Source organism: Martes martes, assembly GCF_963455335.1.
Source record: "Martes martes genome assembly, chromosome: 14".
Taxonomy (NCBI): domain Eukaryota; kingdom Metazoa; phylum Chordata; class Mammalia; order Carnivora; family Mustelidae; genus Martes; species Martes martes.
In genome coordinates this window covers 32405627-32433110 of record NC_137902.1, presented here as the reverse complement: position 1 = coordinate 32433110, position 27484 = coordinate 32405627, and the positions used below count along the sequence as shown (strand labels likewise).

At 36.1% G+C, this 27484-nt stretch overlaps 1 protein-coding gene across 1 annotated transcript; it reads left to right on the top strand.

Moving 5' to 3' along the window:
* The first annotated feature begins 4418 nt into the window (after positions 1-4418).
* Positions 4419-26789, top strand: LOC308354704 (lymphoid-specific helicase-like). Its single transcript, XM_080822324.1, is given in 14 exon segments — positions 4419-4526; positions 10482-10562; positions 10566-10678; positions 10873-10969; positions 11504-11665; positions 12745-12884; positions 12971-13109; positions 13742-13825; positions 13906-14025; positions 15962-16078; positions 16380-16539; positions 20108-20204; positions 20297-20373; positions 26233-26789. Coding segments are annotated over 14 exon segments (1506 nt in total). The 5' UTR covers positions 4419-4502; the 3' UTR covers positions 26328-26789.
* Positions 26790-27484: the final 695 nt, after the last annotated feature.

The window sequence follows — 27484 nt, the reverse complement described above, 5'->3', positions numbered from 1 at the left end:
ATTCTATTTCTTAACCTTAAAAAAAATTACTGTTCTTATCCTATCGTGCTGCTTACTTACATAATCAACTTAAGGTGTTCTATCGCATGGTCCTTAATGTGTAAATATTAGTTTATGGGTCCTTGGGAGTTTAGCAGTAATGCGAATGCCTATAACCAAATGCATTCCACGTGTATATATTCCACAGCTTGTGGAAGCTCTAAGAGGTGCCTTAGTCTTGTTTCTTTCTTTTTTTTTTTTTTTTTAAGATTTTATTTATTTATTTGACAGACAGAGATCACAAGTAGGCAGAGAGGCAGGCAGAGAGAGGAAGGGAAGCAGGCTCCCCGCTGAGCAGAGAGCCCGATGCGGGGCTCGATCCCAGGACTCTGGGATCATGACCTGAGCCGAAGGCAGAGGCTTTAACCCACTGAGCCACCCAGGTGCCCCCTTAATCTTGTTTCTGACATGAAATATTGTGTTTGGATCTGTTTGGGAAGACTTCTCACTCCATCCCCATTTTATGTGGAGAGATTCCTTGTTACCTGAGTATTCACTGTCCATGTCCCTTCAAGTACAAGATTTCTTAGGGAAGCAGAAACAGTTGTAATACGAAAATGCTTACCAAGGCTTATAGAAATTAACTTACCTACCAAAGATTAAGAGGCTTTTGGGAAAATTGATGACATTATAAAATGGGAGCTATTCCGTTTGCCCATCATAATTTTGACCAAAATTTGTATCTTATATAAGTGCACTAATTTTTATTCTTCATTCAGTATAAGGATTAGTTTATGATACAGTTAAAACTCAACAATGTTAAATATAAATAAGATTAAGCATTTTTTTTACAATATATAGTTGCATATTTATTTAATTTTTTAAAAAGATTCTATTTAAGAGCATGCCCATGTGCAGTGGGAGGGGCATGGCAGGGGGAAGGGGCAGACTGGGAAGCAGGCTCCCCACTGAGCAGGTGGGGCAGGGCTCATTCCCAGGACCCTGGGATCATGACCTAAGCTGAAGGCAGACTGCTAACCTACTGAGTCACACAGGGGCCCCTTTAGTTATATTTTCAAAGATAAAGCTTCAGTCTAATTTCCCATGACTTACTATGGAATTTTGACCATTTTATAGTATGCAGTAAGTAAATGTGTACCATACTTATGTTAATTCTGATGAATTTTGATAAATGTATGCATTCGTGTAATTACCACCCAAATCAGGATCTAGAACCTTTTCATATGATAGAAGGATCTCTTGTATCCCTTGTTAGTCATTTCTCCCACCACCAAACCTGGAGGCAACGACTTTTTGACTTTTGTCACAGACCAGTTTTGCCCAGTTTTTAACCTTTTTCACAGGGTATTTCATACAAATAAAATCCAAATATGTATCTTTTATTTCCTGTTAACTTGTTACTCAACATAGTTGATAGTCATTTATATTGTAGTTTATTAGTAGCTTTTTTAAAATTGCTGAGTAAAATTCCATTGAATGAATATTATAATTTCTTTATCCATTCTCTGGATGGGCATTTGAATTGTTACCAGTTTGTGACTTATGAATAAGACTACCATGATAATTTGTGTACAAGTCTGTATGGACGTGTTTTCTTGTTCTTGAGTATATACCTGGGAATGGAATTGCTGGGTCATATTGTAAATGTTTGTTTTAAGTTATAAGAAAATTCTTTTCCTGAAGTGAACACACCATTTTACTCTCACCAGCAGTGTATAAAAGTTTCTGTTAAGAAAAAAAAAAAAAAAAAGTTTCTCTTGATGTTACTACCAGCATTTCATGTTAGTCTTCTTAATTTTAACTGAATGTGAAATGAATTTCACATTTTACTGAATGTGAAATGAATCTTATGTGGTTTTATTTTGCATTTTCTTAATTGCTAATGTATATTTTCATGTTCTTAATGGCTTTATGTTTTCTTTTATAAAGTTTCTCTTCACATCTTTTGCCCATTTATTGGGTTACTTGCCCTTTTATTGTTGATATATGAGTTCTTTATATAATGCACAAGTTCTTTTTCAGACTTACGTACTGTATTTTCTTTCAGTTTGTGGCTTGCCTACTCATTTTCTTAATGGTGTCTTTCAGTAAGCAGAACTTCTAAGTTTTATAGTAGCTCAGTTTATCGCTTCACCCCAACCCCTTTGGTAGTTAGTGCGTTTTTGTCCTGTTTAAGAAATTATCACGAGATTATCAAGGTACTCTGTTTTCTTCTAAAAGCTTTATGGTTTTGGTTTTGACTTTATGATGAACATCACAAATTAATTTTATGTATGGAATGGTAAAATTCAGGTCTTGTAATTTTCCAGTTGAATGTCTAGTTGTAGCATTATTTGTGACTTCTCATTTATAAGACTTCCATCTCAATTGACTCAATCCTCGTTTTCACATTCTTAGATGTGAAATAAAGAGTTGTGGAAGTCACTAACCAGTAAATCTATCATTTGTCATAAGTTGGTAATGCGTGTCGTTACAGATAAATTGCTACTCTTAAGTGTGATGTAGGGAGTTCTTAAACTTTATTTACTTTGCCCCTTTTTCTTCAATGAAAGTAATTTAGACGGAAGTAAATGTTCCTGTTTCCTTGAAAGGATTTTTTTTTCCTTTCTATTTTATAGACATTACCCATTATTTTTAATTTGGGTGAAAGAAATTGTTATTAAAAAATAGTTTAATAAATTCTTGAGTAGCTCATTTAAAAAATTTGGATGGGAGGTACAGTTGTAAAGGTAATTTAAGTAGTGTGTGCCTGTAATCTGTAAGAGTTATCTCAGAATTTTTTTTCAATGGCTTTGCGTTTGTGAGAGAATGGGATAACTATCTCTAAGGTTTTATTCAACAAATGGTTTTATTTCTATATACTTAATGATTATAGGACTGGGTAAATTTTGATTAAATTTTCTGATAAATAGAGGGTAGCAGCATTATGTATCAAAGTTCTAATTAAGCTTTTTTTCTTCACAGAATGAAAGTTGTTCTTCTAATCTCTGTGTAGAAGACCTTCAGAAAAACAAAGATTCAAATACTATAATTAAAGACAGATTGTCTCAAACGGTTAGGCAGAACACTAAATTCTTTTTTGACCCAGTTCGGAAATGTGATGGACAGCCAGTACCCTTTCAACAGCCAAAACACTTCATGGGAGGAGTGATGCGATGGTACCAAGTGGAAGGCATGGAATGGCTTAGGGTAATGAATTCTCAATTTTAATAGAAGATATTGGTTCATATCTATATAATAACCTATTAATGTACTGTAACGTAACTTGAGTTGTTCTTCTAAGTTCATTATTAAATGTGAAATTTTGTGTGTAAATAGTTACTCAAATTTATTTATGTAGACTAAATTTTTGGTATTATTTATGTAGACTAAAATTTTGGTATTATTCAATTATTCAAGATTGCCAACACTTCTATGGTTTGATAACCAATTTCCCACAAGTGTTATAACCATGAATATGTCAATCTTATCATTATTATCATTGGGTAAAAAGAAGAAATAAACTGTTGCTAATCCAGCAGGTGTTTATATCCAAATTTAAATACAGTGTGTATTGTTTTGTCCAGATGCTTTGGGAAAATGGAATTAATGGCATTTTAGCAGATGAAATGGGGTTGGGAAAGACCGTTCAGTGCATTGCTACAATTGCATTGATGATTCAGAGAGGAGTACCTGGACCTTTTCTCGTCTGTAGCCCTTTGTCTACACTTCCTAACTGGATGGCAGAATTCCAGAGATTTACACCAGATATAAGATATGTTTCCTTTTGTTGAATATATTATCATTTCTATTATTGTTTTGTTGCCTGAATTGTAAAATTATTATTATAATTGATTTTTGTACTACATCTTAAGGGTTGTGTTTTTTGTTTTAAGTTTTTTTAAGTAATCTCTACACCCAGTGTGGGGCTTGAACTCATGACCCCAAGGTCAAGAGTTGCATGCTCCTCTGACTGAGCCAGCTAGAAACCCCTAGTTGAATTATTTTTCAAATGTTAGCAAAATCCATGTTAAGTGTATACGGAAGAGTAGGTATTATTAATCTCAGGTATTTGCCAAAAATATCCCTGGATGATTTTCAGTGCATTGGATAATTTCATTCACATAAGACTGACATAGGTAGAAATTATTTCTCTTACTGTGGTGTTTTCCTTCCATATATTTGTGTCGTCTTAGCCATATCCTTCCCTTATATTTGATTTGTTTTCATGGCTTATTTTATTCTCTTTCATTAGTAAAGTAATTTATTAGAGGTGATTGGCTCATTTTGCTATAGAAAAATAGAGCTAAGATTAATCATCTTTTCTCTCCTATATTTTCCAAATTGTTAATAATTTGCATTTTGTCCTTAAGTTTGTTATAAATCAATATAAAATCTTTTAGATTCCTACTATGCTATATCATGGGACCCAGCAGGAACGTCGAAAATTGGTAAAGAATATTCACAGACGAAAAGGGACACTGCAGATTCATCCTGTGGTAATTACTTCATTTGAAATAGCCATGAGAGACCGAAATGCATTACAGGTATTGGTTTCCATTGAACTCTTTGTGATCCATAAACCACATTTTTCTTAGTTCATAGCACTTTTGCACCATCTGGTAGCATTTGTTGATTTTTCTTTTTTTTTTTTTTTCTGATGGAAGCAGTGGATTGTGTTCTACAGATTCTTTCAGAAACCAAAAGTTGGTATTAACAGATTGAGAAGGTTGTAGTCTTTAAGAAGAAAATTGAAACGATAGCACCTTTACCTATAGCCATAATATCATTCTAGTGTGTTAAATTCAGCTAGACATAAACCTAATCTGAGAATATGTTCCAGATGTGTCTGACATGTGGTTTTTTTTTTAAATTAAATTTTTTATTTATTTTCAGCGTAACAGTATTCATTGTTTTTTCACCACACCCAGTGCTCCATGCAATCTGTGCCCTCCCTAATACCCACCACCTGGTTCCCCCACCCTCCCACCCCGCCCCTTCAAAACCCTCAGGTTGTTTTTCAGAGTCCATAGTCTCTCATGGTTCACCTCCCCTTCCAATTTCCCTCAACTCTCTTCTCCTCTCCATCTACCCTTGTCCTCTATATTATTTGTTATGCTCCACCAATAAGTGAAACCATATGATACTTGATTTTCTCTGTTTGACTTATTTCACTCAGCATAATCTCTTCCAGTCCTGTCCATGTTGCTGCAAAAGTTGGGTATTCGTCCTTTCTGATGGAGGCATAATACTCCATAGTGTATATGGACCACATCTTCCTTATCCATTCATCCGTTGAAGGGCATCTTGGTTCTTTCCACAGTTTGGCGACCGTGGCCATTGCTGCTATAAACATTGGGGTACAGATGGCCCTTCTTTTCACTACATCTGTATCTTTGGGGTAAATACCCAGCAGTGCAATTGCAGGGTCATAGGGAAGATCTATTTTTAATTTCCTGAGGAATCTCCACACTGTTCTCCAAAGTGGCTGCACCAGTTTGCATTCCCACCAACAGTGTAAGAGGGTTCCCCTTTCTCCACATCCTCTCCAACACACGTTGTTTCCTGTCTTGCTAATTTTGGCCATTCTAACTGGTGTAAGGTGGTATCTCAATGTGGTTTTGATTTGAATCTCCCTGATGGCTAGTGATGATGAACATTTTTTCATGTGTCTGGTAGCCATTTGTATGTCTTCATTGGAGAAGTGTCTGTTCATATCTTCTGCCCATTTTTTAATATGATTATCTGTTTTGTGTGTGTTGAGTTTGAGGAGTTCTTTATAGATCCTGGATATCAACCTTTTGTCTGTACTGTCATTTGCAAATATCTTCTCCCATTCCGTGGGTTGCCTCTTTGTTTTGATGACTGTTTCTTTTGCTGTGCAGAAGCTTTTGATCTTGATGAAGTCCCAAAAGTTCATCTTTGCCTTTGTTTCCTTTGCCTTTGGAGACATATCTTGAAAGAAGTTGCTGTGGCTGATATCAAAGAGGTTACTCCCTATGTTCTCCTCAAGGATTCTGATGGATTCCTGTCTCACGTTGAGGTCTTTTATCCATTTTGAGTTTATCTTTGTGTACGGTGTAAGAGAATGGTCAAGTTTCATTCTTCTACATATAGCTGTCCAGTTTTCCCAGCACCATTTATTGAAGAGACTGTCTTTTTTCCACTGGATATTTTTTCCCTTTTTGTCGAAGATTATTTGACCATAGAGTTGAGGGTCCATATCTGGGCTCTCTACTCTGTTCCACTGGTCCATGTGTCTGTTTTTACTCCACACATAAGAAGGGAAATAATCAAGATTAGAGCAGAGATCAACGAGGTAGAAACCAGAGATACAGTAGAACGTATCAACGAAACTAGAAGCTGGTTTTTTGAAAGAATCAATAAGATCGATAAACCATTGGCCACACTAATCCAAAAGAAAAGAGAGAAAGCCCAAATTAATAAAATTATGAATGAAAAGGGAGAGATCACAACTAGCACCAAGGAAGTAGAAACAATCATCAGAAGCTATTATCAACAGTTATATGCCAATAAGCTAAGCAACCTAGATGAAATGGATGCATTCCTGGAAAACTATAAACTCCCAAAATTGAACCAGGAAGAAATTGACAACCTGAATAGACCGATATCTAGTAACGAGATTGAAGCAGTGATCAAAAACCTCCCAAAAAACAAGAGCCCAGGACCTGACGGATTCCCTGGGGAATTCTATCAAACTTTCAAAGAAGAAATAATACCTATTCTCCTGAAGCTGTTTCAAAAAATTGAAGCAGAAGGAAAACTTCCAGACTCTTTTTATGAAGCCAGCATTACCCTGATCCCCAAACCAGGCAAAGACCCTACCAAAAAGGAGAATTTCAGACCGATATCACTGATGAATATGGATGCTAAGATTCTCAACAAGATCCTAGCAAAGAGGATCCAACAGCACATTAAAAAGATTATCCACCATGACCAGGTGGGATTCATACCTGGGTTACAAGGGTGGTTCAACATTCGCAAATCAATCAATGTGATAGAACAAATCAATAAGAGAAGAGAGAAGAACCACATGATCCTCTCAATTGATGCAGAAAAAGCTTTTGACAAAATCCAGCATCCGTTCCTGATTAAAACGCTTCAAAGTATAGGGATAGAGGGAACATTCCTGAACTTCATCAAATCTATCTATGAAAAACCCACAGCAAATATCATCCTCAATGGGAAAAAGCTTGCAGCCTTCCCATTGAGATCAGGAACATGACAAGGATGCCCACTCTCACCACTCTTGTTCAACATAGTATTAGAAGTCCTAGCAACAGCAATCAGACAACAAAGAGAAATAAAAGGTATCCAAATTGGCAAGGAAGAAGTCAAACTCTCTCTCTTCGCAGATGACATGATTCTTTATATGGAAAACCCGAAAGACTCCTCCCCCAAACTACTAGAACTCATACAGCAATTCAGTAATGTAGCAGGATACAAAGTCAATGTCCAGAAATCAGTGGCTTTCTTATACACTAACAATGAAAATACAGAAAGGCAAATTAGAGAATCGATTCCATTTACTATAGCACCAAAAACCATAAGATACCTCGGAATAAACCTAACCAAAGAGGTTAAAGATCTGTACTCGAGGAACTACAGAACACTCCTAAAAGAAATTGAAGAAGACACAAAAAGATGGAAGACCATTCCATGCTCTTGGCTGGGAAGAATAAACATCGTTAAAATGTCTATACTGCCCAGAGCAATCTATACTTTTAATGCCATTCCAATCAAAATTCCACCAGTATTTTTCAAAGAGCTGGAGCAAATAATACTAAAATTTGTATGGAATCAGAAGAGACCCCGAATTGCTAAGGAAATGTTGAAAAACAAAAATAAAACTGGTGGCATCACGTTACCTGATTTCAAGCTTTACTACAAAGCTGTGATCACCAAGACAGCATGGTACTGACATGTGGTTTAAGTATATAGAACTTATCCATTTAATTTTAATTAAATAAGAATAGCATATATGAAGACAAGTTATGTTTAGACTATCTTATGGCTATATGGTGTATCTGTTTTTAGTGTATGTTGTAGCTACTTAATTATTAGTGCTCAAGTTATACAGTTGGAAAGTTAACCTTTGCTCATTGTCCCTCAGTTCATTTTTTGGTATTTGCACTTCTCTATCACTGCTCCACCTATTTCACATTTAGTTCTAAATTTACAACTTTTCCTTTTTCTGTCTGGTATATCAGATTTTACGTGTGTGCTGGTGGAAATTTGGGTTATGAATTGCAGTTATGTTACTTCTTCACAATAAAAGTAATATACACTGCTTGTAAAAGAAAGCATACAGACTTCAAAGCAGTTGTAATTCTGAGAATGCTGCTGCTATATTAAGTATTTTTGTTAGCATATAGATATAATTTATATATTGTATCTTGAAAATTCAGTTTTCTACTAAATGATATAGCATGAAGACCTTTCTAGTTATTTTGACCTCCCTACCCTGACCATATTGGAACAGATGAGCCTTATTGTCAATTCCATTTGCTAGTGGTTAGAATTTTTATAATTTTCCCTTTCACTGAACTTAGGATATTATTTTAAGGATCTTCGCTTTGAGGGTACAGGGCTCCTATTCCTGACTGGCAGCAGAAGTATCTGTTAACTTAGGAAATTTTTTTTTTTAAGATTTTATTTATTTGACAGAGAAAGATAGCGAGAGAGGGAACACAAGTAGAAGGAGTGGGAGTGGGAGAAAGAAGCAGGCTTCATGCCAAGCAGGGAGCCTGATGTGGGGATTGATCCAGGATCCTGGGATCATGACCTGAACTGAAGGCAGACACTTAACGACTGAGTCACCCAGGTGCCCAACTTACAAAATCATTTTTCAGAACCCTCATTTCTGTTGCATTGGGTTTTCTCTTTGCTTTTACATATTCATTTATATTTGTTTTGCTTTTTTATGGTAGATGTCTTATAGTGAAAGATTACTTAGGTTATCTGGTATTACCAGCAAGAGCAGTCCCAATTTGTTTTTTTCTTTAAAAAAAAAGTCATAATATTTAAAAAAAATTTTTTTAAGATTTTATTTATTTATTTGACAGAGAGAGACAGTGAGAGAGGGAACACAAGCAGGGGGAGTGGAAGAGGGAGAAGCAGGCTTCCTGCAGAACAGAGAGCCCAATGCGGGGCTCAATCCCAGGACCCTAGGATCATGATCTGAGCCAAAGGCATCTGACGGAGACACCCAGGTGCCCCCCCCAAAACTTTTTTTTTAAAATTCTGCTATGAATCTATTAGAATGAAATGCAAAATATGTCCCATTTCATGTTCTTTCCCCCAATTTGCCAATCTTGTTCTCCAAGGATACCTACAATTGCCAGCTTCGTATTTATATTTCCCAGAAATAGTCCATATTTTTGTATTTTTAAACAGTAAAATAGATGAACTTTAAGATTGCCTGATCAAAATAAAAGAGAAAGCACAGATAATAAAAATGAGAGTAAGAAGCTTTGCACAGTGGCAATATTGTAGCCAATGAGGTTTATCCAAGGTGCGATTATTGCTAATTGAAAAATGAGAGTAAGATTTTTTTTGTTGTTTTTGCTTTTTTCCCCCCACAAAGTTTTTTTTCCTCCTTTGAGTTGATGATGCTCAGAGTAAGATTGTAGTTTTGTTGTTTTTGCTTTTTTTTAACAAGGTTTTGAAAAATGAGAAATTAAAATTATTTTTATAACAACTTACTGAAAGTAGTTGGATGGCTTTCTGTGAAGATAGAAATTATTAAAACTGGCCCCAGAAGAAAGGCAAAGCCTAAACAAATCAGTAATTATATTAAGAAACCGAGAACACCATCAGATTAGAATGTCCATTTCAGATGAGGGTCTCAAGAATGAAAATTCTAATATTTAATGTTTCAGAGCATGTGGCACTAATAAAGCTTTAGTTCTTTTTAGGAATCTAGTATAACACTAATCAAAACCTGATAAAGCATTACACAGGGAAACCACGGACTGCTTCCCCCCCCCCCCCCGTTTCTTTTAAGATTTATTTTTAGAGAGAGAGAGAATGAGAGGGAGCACGAGTGGGAGGGGTAAAGGAGGAAGGAAAGAGTCTTAGGCGGACTCCACACTGAGTGCAGAGCCCAGTGCCAGGCTCCATCTCACGACCTGAGCCAAAATCAAGTAGGACACTCAACCAGTTGCACCGCCCAGGTGTCCCCAGACTGCCTGACTAAAGAATGTGAATAGAAAAAATTTAAGTACATAATAGCAGGTGGACTTTATTAGTTCATAGCCAAGGGAAGTCTATTTTAGGAACAAAAGTATGCATCAGTTTTAGGAGATTTATTTATCCTTTTAGTAGATCAGAAGAAAACATGACTGTCTCAATAGATACAGAAATGCCATTTGATAAAATTGAACATCCATCCCTGATAAAGAAGTTTTATTTTTAGAATTGTTTTTAAAAAAAATTGTGAGATCATCATTTTAAAGTTTTTCCCTAAATTCCTTTTCTAGCACTGCTATTGGAAATACTTAATAGTAGATGAAGGACACAGAATTAAGAACATGAAATGCCGTCTAATCAGGGAGTTAAAATGATTCAATGCAGATAACAAACTTCTTTTGACTGGTACTCCCTTGCAAAACAATTTATCAGAACTTTGGTCATTGCTAAACTTTTTGTTGCCAGATGTATTTGATGACTTGAAAAGGTAGGTAAGCCAGTTATTTAACTATTTTCTATATTTTTCTAACCTCAAATCTGCTCTTAATCAAAATTAATTCCTTTCTCATAGGTAGTTGGATTAAAAATGATAGCTTTTTGGCAACTTCTTTGTGGTATATATATGTTAATATAATTGATTTGTGGGATAGGTTAAGTTGTAATCATTTTTTTCTCTTACAGCTTTGAATCTTGGTTTGATATCACTAGTCTCTCTGAAACTGCTGAAGATATTATTGCTAAAGAAAGAGAACAGAACGTATTGCATATGCTGCACCAGGTTGTGACTTTGTCTTATTCTGCTTACTATGGACTCAGAATGAAAAAGGAACTGCATAGATTATCTTTTGTAGTAGATTTTGAAAAAGTGACCTCTGGGGCTGGGAGAAGAGCAAGGGAATAAGTTAAATCTAAAGGGGGTAGGGGGCTCTTCATTTTTCAAGACTTGATAGTATTTTTATTTATTTACTTACCTATCTAGCTATCTATTTATTTAAAGATTATTTATTTATTTATTTGACACAGAGAGAGAGAGATATCACAAGTAGACAGAGAGGCAGGCAGAGGGAGAGGGGGAAACAGGCTCCCTGCTGAACAGAGAGCCCCATGCGGGGCATGATTCCAGGACCCTGAAACCATGACCTGAGCCGAAGGCAGAGTCTTAACCCTCTGAGCCACGCAGGTGCCCAAGACTTGATAGTACTTTTAAAGGAAAAAAGAGAAAGAAGGGATTAGGGGGTGTGTGGAGAGAGTATTGCCTGAAAGCATACGATTGCTTCATACTCACATACGTTTATTCATGTTTAAATTTTAGATTCTAACACCTTTCTTACTGAGAAGACTAAAATCTGATGTTGCTCTTGAAGTTCCTCCTAAACGAGAAGTAGTTGTTTATGCACCACTTTCAAAGAAACAAGAGATCTTTTATACAGCTATTGTGAACCGTACAATTGCAAACATGTTTGGATGCAGTGAGGTAGAGTATGACTTTGACATAAACTGTAAATAACAGTTGGTATTGGAAATTTCCTGGTTGATTTCAGTCTTAGATCTTACCACCTGTTTCTAGGACTTACAGAAAATGAATTTCTAACTAGAGTATAAAGCAATAACAAAAGTTGTCTCCTAGTAATTCTGTGATCCTACTAAAATTCAGGTGATGGTTCATGCATTAATTGCTTTATAGTTATTTGGAATGTTTGTTAAAATTTTTTATTCCTATCCCAGATTAACCCAAATTATGCTATGTGGCGATGGACTAGGAAATAACAGGCACACACTATATACAAGAGTTTCCCAGCTAGACCAATCCCCCATACACAATCCCTTTATAGGAGGTTACTGGTCTCCAAAAAATGTAATAAAATACCTTATTTGAAAGAAATATCTTCTTTCATTACCCACCATATTACATTAAAGTAGAATGTGATTATCTTAAAAGATTAGGGGACCCTTAAATTTTGTTTAAATGTCTAGACTTTTTGCTGTATACCATGCACCAGTCTATTTTTCAAGACATTTATGGTTCTGTACATTTCTGTTTTGTGTAACCATTAGATTCTGTTCCCTAATTTTTATTATAATTAAAGAGAGGATCTGGCTTTTGAACTATTAGAAATTTATAATCATTGCTTATTGTGAGGAATTTCATAGCAGTGATATACCAGTCCAAAGAAATGTTCTCTAATGCAGATATGTGGAACTCCTTAACTTAACCCTGAGTTATTAAATTCTTTTATATAAGATCAAAACAGTTCTATCCATCCTTAATTTTTTCCACTGAGATACAGAGGCATTTACTCTAATGTTCTGATACTGTCATAAGCGTTTAAAATACTTAGACTTAATATGACCACATTTGCACATGGCCAGAGTTTATGGAGCCTTTATTTTGTGCCTTTGGAAATCCCTAAACTTGATGATGAAAGAAAATTATTTTTTTCTTTATATTTTAATACATTTGCGCATAAAAATATTACAATCCACTTTTATGTATTTAGAATTTAAGTGTATAGCTTCTTTAACATATATTCCTTTTTAATTATTCACTTTTAGAAAGAAACTGTAGAGCTAAGTCCCACTGGACGACCAAGACGGCGAACTAGAAAGTCAATAAATTACAGCAAAATAGATGATTTCCCTAATGAATTGGAAAAATTGATCAGTCAAATGCAGCCAGAAGTAGACCGAGAAAGGTGTGAGTTTTAAATAAATTTAAGTGTTCTTTAAACCATGATACTTTTTGTATTTCTCACATTCATGGATTATATGTTTTTGGTAGAGCTGTTGTGGAAACAAATATCCCTATAGAATCTGAGGTTAATCTGAAGCTGCAGAATATAATGATGCTCCTTCGCAAGTGCTGTAATCATCCGTATTTGATTGAGTACCCTATAGACCCGGTCACACAAGAGTTTAAGGTGAATACCATTTAATAATGTACTATTTTGATTTCTGTAACTACCCCTCCGTCCCTCCCATTCCCTCCCTCTCCACCCTTTCTCCTGCTCCCCCTCAAATAAATAAATCTTTAAGAAAAATCGACATTTGTGCTGTAAGTTTAAACTTAACGTTCTCTTATTATAAAGCCTCTGGGAGAGGAGTGAGAAGGATAGTTCAAGGTTGGACTTAGATTAATTTTTTTGTGAAATCGTTCATTTTATTTATTTTTTGAGAGAGAGTGTGCGCTCAATGTTGGGAAGGAGCAGAGGGAGAGAATCTTAAGCAGGCTCCATCCTCCATGTAGAGCCCTATGTGGGGCTTAATCTCATGAAGCTGAGATCATGACTTGAGCTGAAATCAAGAGACAGGCACTTAAGCAACTGAGCCATTCAGGTGCCCCCATTTTAAATTCCAGAGTATGTCTTTCCTTGAGAAAGAATTGTCTTCTGATTTAAAAAGATCAAATGATAAGGTCAGTTTGTTTTTTAATTTAAAGTTTTATGGAGACTTTGTCATTGAGAATGAACTATTTACCTAGATTTTATTTTTATAAAAACAGATTATTGGTAATTATTGTAACTGTTTTTTCTGTTCCTTCTCTGCTTTTAAGATTGATGAAGAATTGATAACAAATTCTGGGAAATTCTTAATTTTGGATCGAATGCTGCCAGAACTAAAAGCCAGAGGGCACAAGGTGGTACTTTTGATCGGATTTTTGATTATTTAATTACTTCTATTAATTGGTATGGATACTAAGATATATTTAAATTTCAGGTGCTGCTTTTTTCACAAATGACAAGAATGTTGGACATTTTGATGGATTATTGCCACTTTAGAAATTTCAACTTAAGCAGGCTTGATGGATCCATGTCTTATTCAGAGAGAGAAAAAAATGTAAGATTACTTAAGTCATACATACCAAATTATCTTTTGTAACTATCTAGGTTTCTAAAGCAATGTTCAGAGTAGAATCACAAATTGATAGACTAAAAACCTTGTAGTAGACTCAAACACATAAACATTTTTTTTAAACTGACTTTTTAAAAAGATTTTATTTATTTATTTGACAGAGATCACAAGTAGGCAGAGAGGCAGGCAGAGAGGGGGGGAAGCAGGCTTCCCACCAAGCAGAGAGCCAGATGCAGGGCTCGATCCCAGGACCCCAAGATCATGACCTGAGCCAAAGGCAGAGGCTGAACCCACTGAGCCACCTAGGCGCCCCAAACACATAAACATTTTTATTTAGTATTAGTAAGTCTTAATTTTAAAAAAAAAGATATTTATTTATTTATTTATTTATTTGACATCAAGAGACATAGGGAGAGAGCAAGTACAAGCAGGGGGAGGGAGAAGCAGGCTTCCTGCTGAGCAGGGAGCCTGATGTAGGGCTCAGTCCCAGGACCCTGGGATCTTCATGACCTATCCCATCCACTGGGAAACCACTTGGGGTTTTAGTTGTTGTTTTGGTCACTATGTTTTTAAGAAAGATTGGTCTAGACTTTTTTTTTTTAAATAATAGATATTCTTCCTTCAATTTCCTTTGTGATGTGTGAGTTTTCATTTTTAACAAAAATATCCTTTTTTTTTTTTTTTTTGAGGATTTTATTTCTTGGAGAGAGAGAGCACAAGCAGGGTGAGCTGCAGAGGGGTGGTCTGCAGAAGCAGGCTTCCCCAGAGCAGGGAGCCTCAGGCAGGGCTCCATCCCAGTACTCTGGGATCATGACCTGAACTGAAGGCAGACACTTAACTGAGCCATCCAAGCACCCCAACAAAAATATCCTTAATAAAAGAGGGACTTAGAAAACAAATGAAGGTAACATTAAGTAGATGTTTAATATGTTAACGTAATTGCTCCTAGATCTAAATGACTGATTCGGTTTCCTATGGGTACATCTTTTAATTGCTGTAATTAAAAACAATTTCCCTCCTCAGTTCTTTTGGCTAAAGTTCTCTTTTCTTTATTTCTAGTGCTCATAGCTATGATTTAATACAGTGAAAGGATACAGATTAAAGTCAACAAAAAGAAAAGTCATAGGATGAAGTCTAGGAGAAACTAGATGTGACTTTTCAGTGAGGTCATATAGATAGCACTTAATTCTCCCAGCAGCAATTTATAATTGCACATCTGAAGTAAGCCGGGGAAGCTCATCTGAGCCTTGCTGTCCGTGGTTTCCATTGAGAGTTAGTCATATAGGCATGATGTATCTATGTGATTGGCCTGAGCTACCTGGTCTCAAGCCCCTCTGAAGATCAAATTGATAGAGTTTCCCAGGGTTACAGTCTTAGCCTGGGCAGTAGGTAATGTTTAACGATTTTTTAATTTCATGAATGGGAAGTCTTGATAACTTTCTCTTTTCAGCAAATTGGTTTTTTTTGTTTTTTTTTTTTCAGCTTTCATGACTTCTGGGTTTTCAGTATTTATTTATTCCACATCTGAAGAATTCATACCTAGTTTGAAGAGTTCTGGCTTATTGGGGCACCTGGGTGGCTCAGTCGGTTAAATGGCAGCCTTTGCCTCAGGTCATGATCCCAGTGTCCTGGGATTGAGCCTCACATCAGGCTCCCTGCTCACTGGGGAGCCTGCTTCTCCCTCTCCCTCTGCATGCTCTGGCTACTTGTACTCTGTCTCTCTGTCAAATAAATAAATAAAATCTTTAAAAAAAAAAAGAATGCTGGGTTGTTATATCCCTTGGCATTGCTGTCCCCACTCCTTTGCTATAAACACATGGTTATAAGATGGTTGCTCTGCAGGCAGCACAATATCTGCATTCTAGGCTGTAACAGTTTCTTTCTTTCCTTAAGTTTACCTTTTTTTTTTCCTTGCTTTTAGATGCACAGCTTCAACACAGATCCAGATGTGTTTATCTTCTTAGTAAGTACACGAGCTGGTGGCCTGGGCATTAATTTGACTGCAGCAGATACAGTTATCATTTATGATAGTGATTGGGTAAGTTGGAAGTATAGCAATATGCTGTTGTATTTCCATTCTGAATTTTTTATCTTTCATTGTATGCTTTGCAGTTTTATTTACCTGTTTGTAAAAGGTATTCCGTCTTAAGACAAAAATCATTATCAGGTGCCCTGTTTGTAAAGTCGTGAATATGTTTTATCATTGAAACTATTCTAGAAATCTAAAATGAGTTAAGACACTTTGACAGATTCTGATTGGATCATGCATTTAACTTCAATAGGAGTTTAAATAACTTTAACGTTAAACTGTTAAATATTATTTTTCTTTTCACTTTAAGAATCCCCAGTCTGATCTTCAGGCCCAGGATAGATGTCATAGAATTGGTCAGACAAAGCCAGTTGTTGTATATCGTCTTGTCACAGCAAATACTATCGATCAGAAAATTGTGGAAAGAGCAGCTGCTAAAAGGAAACTGGAAAAGTTGATCATCCACAAAAGTAAATTATACTTCTTATTTTTTTATTATTTTTTAACATTCTTTTTTATTATGTTCAGTTAACTACTATGTAGTACATCATTAGTTTTTGATGTAGTGTTCAGTGACTCATTAGTTGTATGTAACACCCAGTGCTCATCACAGCATGTGTCCTCCTTAATATCCATCACCATGTCATTCCCCCACCCGCCTCCCCTGTGGAATGTCAGTTTGTTTCCCGGGGTCCTTAAGTCTCTCATGGTTCACCTCCCTCTCTGATTGCTCCCCTTTCAGAGTTCCCTGCCTCCCCTGTGGTCCTCCATGGTATTCCTTATGTTCCACATATGAGTGAAACCATATGATAATTGTCTTTCTCTGCTTGGCTTATTTCACTTGGCATAATCCCCTCCAGTTCCATCTATGTTGATACAAAGGTTGGGTATTCATCCTTTCTTTTCTTTTCTTTTTTTAAAGATTTTATTTATTTATTTGAAAGACAGAGATCACAAGTAGGCAGAGAGGCAGGCAGAGAGAGAGGAAGAGAAGCAGGCTCCCTGCCGAGCAGAGAGCCCAATGTGGGGCTCGATCCCAGGACCCTGGGATCATGACCTGAGTCGAAAGCAGAGGCTTTAACCCACTGAGCCACCCAGGCGCCCCGGTATTCATCCTTTCTGATGGCTGAGTAATATTCCATTGTATATATATATATACTACATCTTTATTTATTCATCTGTTGAAGAGCATCTTGTTTCCTTCCACAATTAGGTTATTGTGGACATTGCTGCTATGAACATTGGGGTGCAGGTGGCCTTTGTTTTCACTACATCTGTATCCTTGGGTAGTGAAATCACTGGGTTGTAGGGTAGCTCTATTTTTAACATCTTGAGGAACCTCCATACTGTTTTCCAGAGTGGCTGTACCAGCTTGCATTCCCACCAACAGTGTAAGAGGGTTCCCCTTTCTTCACATCCTCGCCAATGTTTGTTGTTTCTTGTTTTGTTATTTCTGCCATTCTAACTGGTGTAAGGTGGTATCTCATTGTGGTTTTGATTTGTATTTCCCTGATGGCTAGTTAATAATAATTTGTAGTACTTTTCTTATTTCAGTTGTCTGTTTATTGTGAGATTTCATTACTGTTACTTCCTTATAAAATAAATTGGTATGACTTAACTAGTGTGAGATTTAAATAGGCAGTGGGGAGGGGTACCTAGGTGGGTCAGTCGGGTGAGTGCCCAACTCTTGATCTCAGATCAGGTCTTGATCTCAGGATCGTGAGGTCAAGCCCATGTTTGGCTCCATGTTGGGCATGAAATCTGCTTAAAAAAATAGATGGTGGGGAGGGGCGCCTGGGTGGCTCAGTGGGTTAAAGCCTCTGCCTTCGGCTCAGGTCATGATCCCAGGGTCCTGGGATCGAGCCCCACATCGGGCTCTCTGCTCAGCAGGGAGCCTGCTTCCTCCTCTCTCTCTGCCTGCCTCTCTGCCTACTTGTGATCTCTCTCTGTCAAATAAATAAATAAAATCTTTAAAAAAAAAATAGATGGTGGGGAATTTGCTGGTATAAAGACCTAAACTAGGTTGGCGTGACTATAAACATACATGAAGAAAAACATTAGTGTTTAGATGAGCAGAGGGGCGAAGAAAACTCTCCAGGACAACACTTTCAAAGTGCCGTATCCTCAATTTTGTCATGGGAATTTGGCATGATGTTAATGCTTATTCCTGATAAGAGATTGCCTGTCAAAAGTCTTTAAGAAAACATCAAGCTGCCTCTTACTAGTCCAGTATATTAAGTATTAAAGATATGTTGAAGTAGCGCTATTAAAAAAAAAAAACTGTTTACTTGGTTGAACTCAGTATTTCAAAAAATATTTGGCTCTGTAGAATGTCCAGTTCATCATTTCAAACCTAGTATTTTTCAAATACTGTGTGTTTTTATTTTTTAAGAGAGGGAGAGAGGGTTGTGGGGGGCAGAGGAAAAGGGAGAGAGAACAGGCTCTGCATGCAGCACAGAACCCAGTGTGTGGCTCAGTCTACGACTCTGAGATCATGACCTGAGCTGAAATCAAGAGTGGGGTGCTTAACCGACTGAGCCAGGCACAAATACAGTGTTTTCTTAAACTGGAAAAGATTCTGAGAGGTAGGGGAAGTAAAGTAAGTGAGGCATTGGTATTTTATATTTTATTCCCTAAGATTTTTTGGAGAAGTTCTACTTCTGTTCGTTCAATATAAAATTCTATTCAGATAAATTAGCTTCATGGCTACGTTAAAAAAAAGTTGAAAAAAATCTGTAAATTATGAAGCCTAGAGAAATGGGAACATGATAATGTTGAAAATCACTATTCATTTGTTTTATGCTACTTTTCCTACCTGCTCTCTACTTGAAAATACTTTCTCCAGTGTATCTGATTTTGAGGGAGATACGGTTTAGGTTTTAGAAATCTTTAATTTGACTTGTTGGAACATTTAGATTGTAGTTGGAATTTACACTGGAGGAAAAAGAACTTTTCTAGTAAGATTTTGTGCAAATTAAAATTTTTTCACCTGTGCTGCTTTAGGAATTTGAATGATGAAATATATTTTCTTTATTTAATATAATTTAAATTCAGTAGAATGTGTGTCTAGTTTTATTTTTCCAAGTCTGTTTTTAGTATTTTGAAAAATTAATATCAAAAAGCAATTTGAAAGGAATTTTTAAAATACTGAGAGTATTTTATTGCAATAATATACATACAGTAAAATACCCAGATCTTAAGTGTACAGATTAATGAATCTTGACAAATGTATATACTTATGTAACTATCCTCCAGGTCAAGGTAACAACCTCCTTTGTCCAAAAGCATTTCCTTGTGCACCAGTTCATTTTCCATGTGCCCTTGTTCCTCAGTAGAAGGCACCACTGTTCCAGTTTCTGCCACATAGATTCCTTTTCCCTTTAATTTCATACATTAATTCATTTCTATATATGTAGCTGCTTTTGTTCAGCATAATATTTTGAGATTTGTTTATGTTGTGTGTATTAGGAATTAATAGTTCATGTATCCATTCTTTCTTTTTTTTTTTTTTTTAAGATTTCATTTATTTGACAGAGATTACAAGTAGGCAGAGAGGGAGGCAGAGACAGAGGAGGAAGCAGTCTCCCTGCTAAGCAAGAGCCCGGTGTGGGGCTCGATCCCAGGACCTTGGGATCATGACCTGAGCCAAAGGCAGAGGTTTTAACCCACTGAGCCACCCAGGTGCCCCTCATGTATCCATTCTTAAGTTGGTTGACATGTAAATTGTTTTCCAGATTTTGGTTTTTATGAATAAGCTGCTCTTGTACAACTGTTTGTGGACATATGCCTTTATTTGTCCATGGTCTTTGGGTGGGTGTATGTTTACCTATAGGAAACTACTAAACTTTGCCGTAAGTGGACATACCATTTTACACTTTGCCATGAAAGTATGAGAGTTATGGTTGCTTTTCTTCCTTATCAACACTTGATTTTGCCTGTTCTTTTTAACATAAGACATTGTGATTGGTGTGTAATGTAGTATATTTTGGTTTTAAAAGTGATTTTCAGTGTTTTTAATTTCTTGAACATTTTTTCTAGATCATTTCAAAGGTGGTCAGTCTGGATTAAATCAATCTAAGAACTTCTTAGACCCTAAGGAATTAATGGAATTATTAAAATCTAGAGATTATGAAAGGTAAGATTTTGCTTAAAAATTACATTTTTTACAAAAATGTAATTCACAGTTTTGATTTATCGTATGGACTTGAATATTTTGTTTTCTTACAGGGAAGTAAAAGGATCAAGAGAAAAGGTCATTAGTGATAAAGATCTGGAGTTATTGCTAGATCGAAGTGATCTCATTGGCAAGTATCATGCTTTTACTTTCTTTAAGGGAAAGTGAAACAGACATTTTAAAAGAGAGAATAGTAATATTTAATGTACCCCTTTATGTAGTTCATTCAGCCAGTAGTCCGCAACATTTTAACCAGTCTTTTCTCATTGTAATTCTCTTTTGTCAGAATCTTAAAATCATGAGATTTTACCCATCTTTTACTCAGGCATCTTTTACCAAGAAGAACCTGTCTTTAAATATAGTCACTATGTCATTACATTATTACATTCAAGAATATTGGCAGTAAAACTTTTGATATCCTTTACCTAGGCCATATTGAGATTTCTCTAGTGGTCTTTACAGTTAGAATCATGATCCAAATTTCATTGTTGGCTTTGTCTCTTTTTTTCTATAACACCTTCCTCACTTTTGTTTTTCCAAGTCATTGACAAAAACTAGATTATTTGCTCTCTGCAATGACCTGCATTCTGGAATTGGCTGATTTTTTTTTTAACCCCTTTGTGTTTTCCTTTGATTTGTTCCTCAATCTACTTATTTTCTGAAAAGTATAAATAGCTATATATGTAGCTGTACACGCTTAATTAGATCTAGGTTCCATTTCTTAGGAATACTTCGCTCATTCTGTCTTTGAGAAAAGCACTTGTTAGCATTTAATGAGGCTCTTTCCATGTGGCTTCAAGCTACCAGGACACAGCGCCCACCCTCCCCAGCCCCTGATGCCAACACACCATTAATATTCTCAGCTGTTCTGCTAAAGAATTTGGCCTTCTGTGATGTCAAGCTGCTTTAGGAACTTTCCCCTTCGCAGAACTCTGTAGCATGATCGAATTTCATCGTTGAACGATAGGATCAGCTCTAATCTTGTTCTTTGGCAGCATTTACCAGTGTTTGCTTACTGACAGGGTCCAGTTTATCAAGGTTGCAGATGTGCAGAAGCTCTGATTCCTCTTTAAGCAGTAATGTGCCATACCAACTTTTCCAAAGTATCCTGGGTGGTAGTTGTTGAAGTTGATGACCCTGGTTTCATGGGTGTTTCTGGTGCTTGCCAATGTGGCCATGGTTCACATGGTCCTGACATTTCTGTGTCTTTCTTAGTCTAGATGGTACCTCAGCAACCAAAACAAAAGAGCTGTCGTCAGAGTTAAAATCCTACCAGGCAGTACATATATCTGAGTTTCTTATTTTTAGTGAGCTAGGATTGGTCATCTGATTCAGGCTGATCTTAAAAAGTTTTCTGCCCTTCTGTTCGACCTGTTGGTTTTAGTATCCATTGATGATGATTGTTTAGAACCATTACTTCCTGGAAGATTGCAAAAATGGTGATATTTCTTCTTTTGTTATTCCTTCATTAGTTAGAATTAATTTATTAAGAACTTTTCCCTATCAATTATTTGGTTATTCTATAGGGGATGCAGTCTGTAGAGGTGAGGCAGGATAAGTTGCTGCTTTTATTTATCAATCTTTAGTGAATTGATGTCTATCATGGTAACCATAAATAATCTTGAAAACAAATGCAATAAATATTTAAAACTCATCATTTTCTAATTATAGTATTAACATACTACCAGTATCTATGCTCTTGATTGTATTATATTTGTATAGTGGAAATAGTGTATAATGCTATACTCTTGCACATCTTTTCCCAACCCTAGTTCAACACTGTTATGTTGGTAGCTTGGTATTGATGATGATAGGGATATTTAATACCATGGAGACAGGAAAAAACTACAAATCAGGGCCTTTTCGTGGGGCAGGGCATCAGGGGAACCAGTTAAACACATTTACGAGCACATTATTTAATTTCTTGATGTCTTTGACTTCGTTTCAAATAGCTCTTTTTAAAATTGTGCTCTTTGTCTTCTTATCATTGAGTTGAAAGAAGTCTTTATATATTCAAGATATAAGTCCTTTATCTGATACATGTTCTGCAGATATTTCCTCCCAGTCTGGAGCTTAGCTTGCATGTTCGTTCTTCTTCCTCTTTTTTTTTTTTTTTTAAACTAAATTCTACGCCTAGTGCGGGGCTTGAACTCATGACCCTGAGATCAGAGTCACACGCTGTACCTTCTGGGCCAGCCAGGCACCCTTGTCTTGCATTTTTCTTAAATAGTGTCTTTTGAAGGTCAAAAATGTTTAAGTTTTATAAAGTCCAGTTTATCATTTTTGTTACCTCTCATGATTTTGATGTCAGATCTAAGTAATCTTTGCCTAACAAAGGTCATGGTGTTTTCTTTAAAGAGTTACGGTTTTAGTTGTTGTATTTGAATTAATTTTTCTATAGAGTATGAGGTAAAGGTCTAAATTTTTTTGTGCATGTTGTTACTCAGTTGTTCCAGCACCATTTGTTGAAAAGATTATTCTTTCCCTAATGAATTGCCTTAGCAATGTTTATTTGTGGTTTATTTCTGTACTCCCAACTCTGGCCCCTTGATCTGTTTGTCAATCCTATGCCACTATCACACTGTCTTGATTATTATAGCTTTGTGGTCAGTTTTGAAATTGTGAGTGAATCCAATCTTGTTCTTTTTCAAAATAAGTTTTAGCTATTCTGGATTTTTTGGTTTTTGTTTTTTCTTTTAAGATTTTACTGATTTGGGGCGCCTGGGTGGCTCAGTGAGTTAAAGCCTCTGCCTTTGGCTCAGGTCATAATCCCAGAGTCCTAGGATCGAGCCCCACATGGGGCTCTCTGCTCCGCAGGGAGCCTGCTTCCCTTCCTCTCTCTCTCTGCGTGCCTCTCTGCCTACTTGTGATCTCTCTCTGTCAAACAAATAAATAAAATCTTAAAAAAAAAAAAAGATTTTACTGATTGTGAGAGCACAAAGGGAGGAGCAGGGAGCCTGATGCGGGGCTCAATCCCAGGATTCTGGGATCATGACCTGAACTGAAGGCAGACGTCCAATTGACTGAGCCACCCAGGAGCCCATATTCTGGGTTATTTGCGTGTTTATTTTAGTTTTCAAATAGTTCAGGAAAATGAGAAAGATAAAGCCCTATGGCCAAATTTTAAATACATTATTAAATAAAAATCAGTTATATGGGGTGCCCATCTGGCTCAGTCTGTGGAGTGTGCATCTCTTGATCTTGATCTATAGGTGATCTTGACCCACATTAGGTGTAGAGATTACTAAAAAAAATTAAAATCTTATATGCAGTGGGTGGTTGGGTTATGGACTTTGGGGAGGGTATGTGATACGGTGAGTGCTGTGAAGTGTATAAGCCTGATGATTCACAGACCTGTACCCCTGGGGCAAATAATATATGATATGTTAATAAAAAATAATTAATAAAAAATGGGGGAAAATCTTAAAATAATAAAAATAAGTTGTATAGAAGGAATGTAAGGATGGTATAATATCTGAAACTATTTGCATTATCTGAATAAAGGAGAACTAGATACTGAAAACCCACTTGAGATAACATCATAATCACCTCATATTTCTTAAACTAGACAGGGAGAAGAATGTTGTTAATCTGGTAAAATGCATCTATCCAGTAAGTTACTAAATCAAGAGCATTCAAAGATAGCAGCTCTCACTCCCACTATACAGTATACAACATTGCACAATTTACAAGGAAGTCCTAACTAACACTATAAAATAATAAAAGTAGGTTTAGGGGAGTAGTACTTAATTTTACCCTTAAAAGTACTTTAGTTAATTAAGTACTTTAAAAGTAAATTAAGTAGTACTAATTTTTACAGGGGGTATAATCATCTCCATAGAACAGAAGGGAACTTAGAAGTGTTTAGATAGAATTCAAGAAGGTTGCTATTAATTAATAGTATGTGTGAGCCACCCAGGTGGCTCAGTTAGTTAAGCAACTGCCTTCAGGTCAGGATCCTGGAGTCCCAGGATCAAGTCCTGCATCAGGCTCCCTGATTAGCAGGGAGTCTGCTTCTCCCTCTGACCCTCCCCACTCTCATTCTCTCTTTCAAATAAATAAATTTTAAAAACTCTTGAAAAAAAATTAATAGTATGTGTATCAGCAGTAATTATTTTGAAAATAAGAAGCTTCCAGTAACTACAAAACTGTAACATGCCTAGGATTAATTGTACAGTTTCTTTAAGGCCATTATGGGCAAAATTATGAAACATAGGACTGAATAAATATACATATTTAACTATATTCATGGATGTGAATGATGAATATAGTGACATGTGTATGTGTTAAAATATAAGTTGCTATTCCCCAATTTAACTTACATTTCTTATATGACTTCCTAATTAAAACTCCAGTATGACTCTTTAAAGAACTATGATAGGCAGTTTTAAAAGTTTATGTGGAAGAGAAAAGGGCCACAGCCAAGACAATTTTTAAGAACCACAAACTATTCCATATCATGTATTAAGACATAATTTAAAGGTCACAATAATCGAGACTAGAATTAGGATATGATAAGATAAATGAGCCAGTAGTTTGGCAGATTGAGAAAGCCAACCAAACTTGTGTGGAAAATCAGTGAATGACAGAAATGGCAATTTAAACTAGAGAGGGGAAATTCCTGTTATTCAAATACATGATGCGGGGGCATTTCTAACCAACAGCTGGGAGACTTTATATCATACTCAGTGACACATTCTAGATAGGTTAATCTAATTGGTCAAAACCTAAATATTAAAAGAAAAACTTTTTTTTTTGTTAACATATAATGTATTATTTGTTTCAGGGGTACATGTCTGTGAATTATCAATCTTATACAATTCACAGCACTTAACATAGCACATACCCTCCCCAATGTCCTGAGATTTAGAGGCTCTTAGGGTTTTTCTCCCTCCTGGTCCCATCTTGTTTCATTTTTTACCTCCCTCCTCACCACCACACCCACCCTGCCTTCTCAAATTCCTCATATCAGAGAGATCATATGATAATTGTCTTTCTCTGATGGATTTATTTCGAACAGAGGAATATATTTGTATGATTTTTAGAACAGGGAAATAATTCTTAAGGTACAAAATTAAATGAATAGATTGGTAGATTTTATTACATTAAAGACTTGTATAAATACAGATGATACCATGAGCAGAGATGAAGGAGAAACCACAGAAATATGTGCAACACATAACAGACAGGAAGTGTTTATTACATATAGATAACTAAGTCAGCAAGAAAAATGGACAACTTGAGCAGGCAGTTACCAGGAAAGAAGTGGCCAGTTAACATTCAAAGATGCTTCAACATCCAAAGAAATTGGAGTAATGGCATTCCAAAATCAGCAGAGATTCCATTAACAAAAACATAAAAGACCACATATTAGCAGTGAGGGGTGTGTATGAAGATAAATTTTCACGGTATCTTGCTTCCCAGCTTTTAAACTAATCACGATTGGGCTTTTTTTTTTTTAAGATTTTTATTTATTTATATGACAGAGATCACAAGCAGGTGGAGGCAAGCAGAGAGAGAGAGGGGGGAAAGCAGGCTCCCTGCTGAGCAGAGAACCCAATGTGGGACTTGATCCCAGGACCCTGAGATCATGACCTGAGCCAAAGGCAGAGGCTTAACCCACTGAGCCACCCAGGCGCCCCTGTTTTGTTTTGTTTTGTTTTTTTTAAAACATCTCAGAATGTAATTTTAAATTGGTGCTCTAAACCTGTGTATCTTAAATTCAGAAGTGATTTTGATTAGCAAACTGATGTTTATCTGTTCCTTAGAGGCCAGTTCTCATTGTAATAAGAGGAGTATGCTTTACTTTCTCACTTTCGCTGTGTTGACTATTGATTAAGGAATAAAGTGTCCCACATTCCTGTGGGTTTTTAAGCTTTGGGCAGATGACTCTTCTCATAACAATATGTTGGACATCTCTTTTAAGATTCCTTTTTAGGTTTGTAACTTTAAAAAAAAATAAATCCTTGTTTATATATTTTTCTCTTAGATCAAATGAATGCCTCAGGACCGATTAAAGAGAAGATGGGGATATTCAAGATACTAGAAAATTCTGAGGATTCCAGTCCTGAATGTTTGTTTTAAAGTGGAGCTAAAGACTATCTTTTAAAGTTCTTGTTTACATCTAGTGATTTACCTATATTGGTTTTAAAATTCAGATTATCCACTTTACCGTTTTGATTGTATCAGTTTACATAATGACTCTTGTACCATTGCATAATCAATAGGTGGTAATTCTCTGAGCCTTATTAAGAACAAAAGAGTATTCATAGCAACTTTAGATTTTCCGTTAATTTTTCAGGCTCAGTAATATTTTTGGGTACAGGCTGATGTGTACTTAACCACTGCCAGATTTATACAGTCTTCCTGTGGAAGTTTAATGTCTTTTTCCCCACTTTTAGCAGTACAGTTCATGGGTTTGGGGTACTTCAGTTATGGAGTAGGCTTTGATGGGGGAAAGATTGGGATTATACTTTCTGTTGTTTAAATAAGAAATTGTTTGATTTTAGGGTCTATTTCTATAAAATAGTTTACCAAATAAATGTTTGTTATAAGATGATCTCATCAAATTATTTTTTTCAGAAAAATAATGTCTCAGGTGAAATAATAACAAACATCTTGACTGGCGTTGTGATTCAACATTATGTTGACTTGATTTTATTCATTAGTACTCTACACATATATAAAGATTTCATCTGGACATCGGTTCTTGCAGAGCAGGCTTTTGAAAAAACCTTAGGGTCTTGATAAAAGAAGTGGTAGTATATCACGCAAAAAAAACAAAGAGTAGAACAAGGAAGAAGAGACCTTGAAAATGTATAGTAGGGGAAGTAAATATTACCCGAGAGAGGAAAACAGAATGTAGGAATGTAAGTAATATAAAATTCATGGTATATGATAGATGAACATAAAGACCAAAATAGGAACAATTTAGGCCCTATATGTATATCAGACTATGAGGAAGAGAGTTCCTGAATGTTCCCTGAGCCATTTCTGTGTAGGTGGTTTATCTTTTGGGAAAATGTTATATTCAGTGTAGATCAGATTATCCTTGCCATAGGGTAATTGAGCTGGGACTCAGAAGAAAAACCGTTTTGAGAGAATATTCAGTCTGATGAAAAGACTACAGAGAGATGTATTTTTTAAGTGGGAATGTTTACCAGCCAATCATGCTGACCAAACATCCCCAAACTTGGCTGCTTAGTAATCCTCCTAAGTTTTTCTACTCTGTTCTATTATGT